General features: G+C 36.3%; 1 protein-coding gene across 1 annotated transcript; it reads right to left on the reverse strand.

Annotated features, from left to right (window-relative positions):
- Window positions 1–3663: 3663 nt before the first annotated feature.
- Window positions 3664–4619, reverse strand: LOC116047027 (trace amine-associated receptor 1-like). The gene is made up of 2 exons (XM_031295512.2): window positions 4338–4619; window positions 3664–4265 (listed from the first exon to the last, which is right to left on the reverse strand). Exons 1-2 carry the CDS (start codon window positions 4531–4533, stop codon window positions 3664–3666), a joined length of 798 nt encoding a protein of 265 aa, XP_031151372.1. The 5' UTR covers window positions 4534–4619.
- Window positions 4620–4963: the final 344 nt, after the last annotated feature.

Below are 4963 nucleotides of genomic sequence, written 5' to 3' on the forward strand. Positions count from 1 at the left end.
ATGTAAACAAACCGAAACAAAAATACTTCTAATACATCCCTGAAACAAACCGAGCACCCAGGAGAAAAGTAAAAGGTTGTATATATATTGCATGTTACATTTCCACTGTTTAGAAACAAAAGTCCACTCCATTTTTCCTTTTCAGTTTTCACTGTGACTTCTGCTTCTTCTTCTCCTCCGGGAAAACATTGGATTGTGGGATACGGGAGTAAAATGTAGGTTACATCGTATGTACACCCAAATTGCATTGTGGGTATTATTATAGTCGACTATAAAGTGAATGAAATTAACCGCGGAGAATTCAAACACCACTACAAAATGGCGAACACACTATGTAGTGCACTATTTCCGTAATAGGGAACGGTTTTGAACACAGCTACAGTGTTTTAGGTGAAGGCACTGCAGCAATGGGCAGTATGAGAAACATATGTTTTTTGAATATCATTTCATGTTAACCTATTCTAGTAGACCCCAAGAGTACAAATATGACACTGAAAAGGAGTATAATAGGGGCTTTTTAAAACATTCCTGTTCTCTAGGGATTTTAAAACCTGTACAACCATATTTATCTTTTTGTCTTTTATTATCTTTTATATGTGATCTTTTAGTTTCACTCTTGTTTTTACCCTTAATGTGTCCCTGTATATTTTATTGTTGCTAAAGTGTATTGTTTTTTTTTTTTTCATTCTGTAAAGCAATTTCAATTGCTCTAGTGTATGAATTGTGCTATATAAATAAATTGCCTTGCCTTGTCATGTCATTTGGTCGGCATAGGCTGTATGTCCCCTGTCCGCATGCGTCAGGGTTGTGGTTGTCTGCCAGATGCTGTCAGAAATTGACATTTTTTAGCCTACATATCTAATAAATAATATTAAAAGACATTGAGTTTTATTTTTATTTTTCAGAATTAAAGCATTCTTTTGGAAAATGCACCCACTGAACTTGTGAAAAGGTATATTTTTCATTGCATGGCACTAAACGAATTATTTGGAACTGCTGCCACAGGCTTGAACTAAAGTTATGGTAACACTTTACGGTAAGGGTACATGAATTATGAATTCATGCATGAATTCATTCATGATTTCTGCGTTACTTCATTCCTTTATATCTTATGAATCATCAGGAATTGACATGAGTTCATAGCCTCTCATTCATGACCTCATGCATGAACAACACATCAACTAAAGCATTAGGTAAGGTGGGTACATCATTATGCACAAGTTGTGTTCAAATCAGAATTTGCGCAGTGAAATAATCATGATCATGCTTAATAAATCATAATTCATAATGATGTGCCCACGTACCTAATGCTTTAATTGTGTTGTTCATGTATGAGGTCACGAATGACAGACTATGAACACGTCAATTCCTGATGATTCATGGGATATTAAGGAATGCAGTAATACATAAATAATTAATTACATAATGCATAATAATACATATCATCACTCAGTTCATGCATCAATGTATGCATGAATTCATGATAATTCATGTACCCTTACCGTAAAGTGTTACCAATGTTATTCTAACCAACAACACAGACACACACACACACACACACACACACACACACACACACACATAATCTCATTAATACACATACCAACAACTTTAACATTGCTTTCTTTCCAAAACAAAATAGTTGTAAGATAGTTGTATAAACACTACTTTGGTCACAGCTTCGATGTTGTTTGAATAACGTTAGCTAGTTTGGTGGAAGTATTTCTGCGAGGCAAGACATCTTAACTCTAGTGTTTTAATCATTGCTCTGAACCCGTCTTTCTCAACAACCTGTAGCGGGACCATAGGTGGATTGTTTTTGTGTTAATATAATAATGTTGCTCCGCTGCATACGTGAGGTTAACGTTAGTGCGCCCGGCCCGCATAACATTAGCATAACCGGCAACAAGAGATGCATTTTCAATACAAAAAACTTCCGAACAGCAGACTGTAGTCTCTTGGGCATACGTTGTTGTGCTGTATTTTTGGTCTTTCTTTATCCTCTATCTTTCTACTCTGTTCTTGTATGTGCAGTAGCGACCGGAGGTTCTCCCAGTTAACTGACTGTTATGCTACCTGGCTAGCTAGCAGCTATAATGTTACCAAGCATGCCGTTCAGCAGTGTAAATTTGTAAATGTACAATTATTAGTGTTACAAATTGTTTGTGTCACAGATTGTTTTGTGCTATGGTGTTTTATCCTGTTAAAGAGAGTTAATTGTGGGTTGTTGTTGTGTTATAAAGTTACTACCATGAGTGAGAAGGGTACGCAGTTAGCAGGGGTACCGTTCTCAATTCACTCGCAGAGTAGGCTACGCTCTCCATGGCAGCGGTATTACGGTATGTGAAAAATTCATATTATACGGAAAAATGAATATCGGTATACGGTATAAACCGGTATGTCGCCCAGCATTGCTTTATTCAGTGTTTTTACCGGTTCAAATCAGCGGGTCTGTTTGTTTTGGAGAGGAGTAGCCCTCTGTGAATAATTCAGCTCACAGTAAAGACCTCCTGAATGTCTGGGTCTTAGGTTATCCTCTGTATCTGTATCTTGTATCTCTATACAAGAGTGAGCAAACTTTAGTGGCGGCTCTGGTCACAGGCCTTTCGCCGATGAGCCAAACATCTTTGGAGAAACAGATTTTTTAAAGTGAAACTGCTTTATTCAGAGTTTTTACTGTTTTAAATCAATCACTGCATCAGCTTGTTTTGGAGAGGAGGAGACTTCTGCAGATAATTTGGCTCCCAGTAAAAACCTCCTGAATGTCTGGGTCTAAAGTTAGCAGAGAAAAAAGGTGAGCAAACTTTAGTAGCAGTTCCCTTCACCGACGAGTTGAACAGCTTCAGAGAAACACAGATTTTTAAATGTGAAACTGCTTTATTCAGTGTTTTAAGTGGTTTAAATTACAGAGTCAGTTTGTTTTGGAGAAGAAGCGAACTCTGCAGATAATTCAGATCCAGGTAAAAACCTCCTGAACGTCTGGGTCATAAGTTAGTAGAGAAAAAAGGTGAGCAAACTTCAGCAGCAGCCGAACCTATTCCCTTAGCGACATATTGTACGTTTAACAGTGGCAACAAATATTCACCATTGACAGGACTACAAAAAGCTACTAAACCATTAGTGTCCCTGACAAGATTCAATGATTGGTGTTGAAGATATGTTTGTTTATGTTACCTCAATACCTCAACTTACTACAATTTAATTGATATTAGCATCAATAAAGTCATCATCATACCAACTCAATGGAAAATGGAAAAACAACCCAACATGACCAAACAGGCACAGGTTACAAGTAAACTTCCAACTTACTAAAATTTATAGTCAATATTAAAGTAAATAAATTGTGTTTCTTTAATGTGGCTTTTCTTTTTATAAAAGCTTCTAAATAATATTTTTAATCTTGGGTGTTTGATGGATATATATGTAATTTTTGCTTAAATTAATCCACCTTATTTTGCCGAAGTAAACTGGTATCTCGTTATTTGTTGGAAGATTTATTTGAAACACAATGATTGTGTAAGTATTTTCATAATTTTTGCATACATATGCAATTTTAAGTAGAATGTAGGCCTATAGATTAGTGATGTTATATGACAGAGTGTAAAGACAATTATCTTCATTGTGCAAACTATTATCGTAGACTAGTTCAGTCATTTATTCAAGTTAAGTCAGTTTAGAATTAGTATAATCACCATTAAATATTTTCCCAGAAATGATCATTCTAAAAGCTGATCTGAACCAGCTGTAAAAGAAAGCATAAATAAAGGGATTGAGCATGGAGTTTGACAGTGCAAGCCAGGCAAGTGTTTCAATCACAGGAACTGGCACTGAGTCATTACTGAAAGGCAAAACAGTGATACAAAGAAAGTAAGGAGTCCAACATAAAAGAAAGACTCCTAAAACGATAGCCAGAGTTTTGGAGGCCTTTCTCTCATTCTTACTGACAGTTGCTCCAGACTTTTTGCTCTGACAGGTTGTGTTCTGGATGCTGCGTGCCTGTTTCTGTGCAGCAAGGAAAATCTTTAGGTAGATACAGAGCATTATGATCACTGGGAGGTAAAATGATAAAATAGGTCCAATAGTGTTTGCCATGAGAACATCAATCAAACACCTTTCCTCGCATTTTTCATTGTTTAATCCAGCAATTATGACGCTTATTCCTATTAGAAGAGAAACCCCCCAGCTAACGAGAATCATGATCACTACAACACAATGGTTTATTTTAGTTCTATAGGTCAGAGGCTGACACACTGCATAATATCTGTCAATAGAAATACAACAAAGGTGAAGAATAGAAGTTGTGCTCAGTGTTATATCAAAACTGCCGCGTATGTTGCAAAATAAACCCTCATGATACAGACATGAGCTATATGAGAATGCCATGGTGAAAGGAAAGACTATGATCCCAACAAGCAGGTCAGCCACAGCAAGAGAGAGAATAAGGTAGTTAGTAGGAGTGTGGAGCTGTTGGAAATAAAATACAGAGATTATAACAAGAAAGTTTCCACATATTGTGATAACAGACAATAACATTAGGAAAAAATATAATAATACACATATAATGGAAGGGGTCTTTGTCAGTATGAAATTAAAGTTATCTATTTCATAGCAGGGATGTATGGCAGTCACAATGCTAGTCCTGTTGAAAGTGACTTCTGGTTCCATGTTTTAGGGTTCCTACAATTCAATACAATTCATAGTATTAGCAATATGCAGCCATTTCCATTATATACAGTATATAAAATATTTAGTCAACATTGTCAGTTAAAACCCTCAACATTGTCCACACATCAGTGCTCTGGTCTTCTGTTTTTGGGTGTTCTTGATCACCTGTACCACTGTGGAGAACCTTTATACTTATCAACATCTATCTCATCACCATAGTATTGCCCAATCAGGAATGGGAAACAGTATCCTGTTTGCATGAATGCCGAAGATGAACATACAACAAAAGATCAAAGTT

Source organism: Sander lucioperca, chromosome 9, assembly GCF_008315115.2.
Source record: "Sander lucioperca isolate FBNREF2018 chromosome 9, SLUC_FBN_1.2, whole genome shotgun sequence".
Taxonomy (NCBI): Eukaryota; Metazoa; Chordata; class Actinopteri; order Perciformes; family Percidae; genus Sander; species Sander lucioperca.

Excerpts from the sequence above, each read along its gene's own strand:
- LOC116047027 (XM_031295512.2), bottom strand. The coding sequence starts at position 4,533 with ATGTTATTGTCTGTTATCACAATATGTGGAAACTTTCTTGTTATAATC. Across the intron at positions 4,266-4,337 it reads GTATCATGAGGGTTTATTTT|ACAGATATTATGCAGTGTGT; the intron begins GCAACATACGCG and ends GTATTTCTATTG.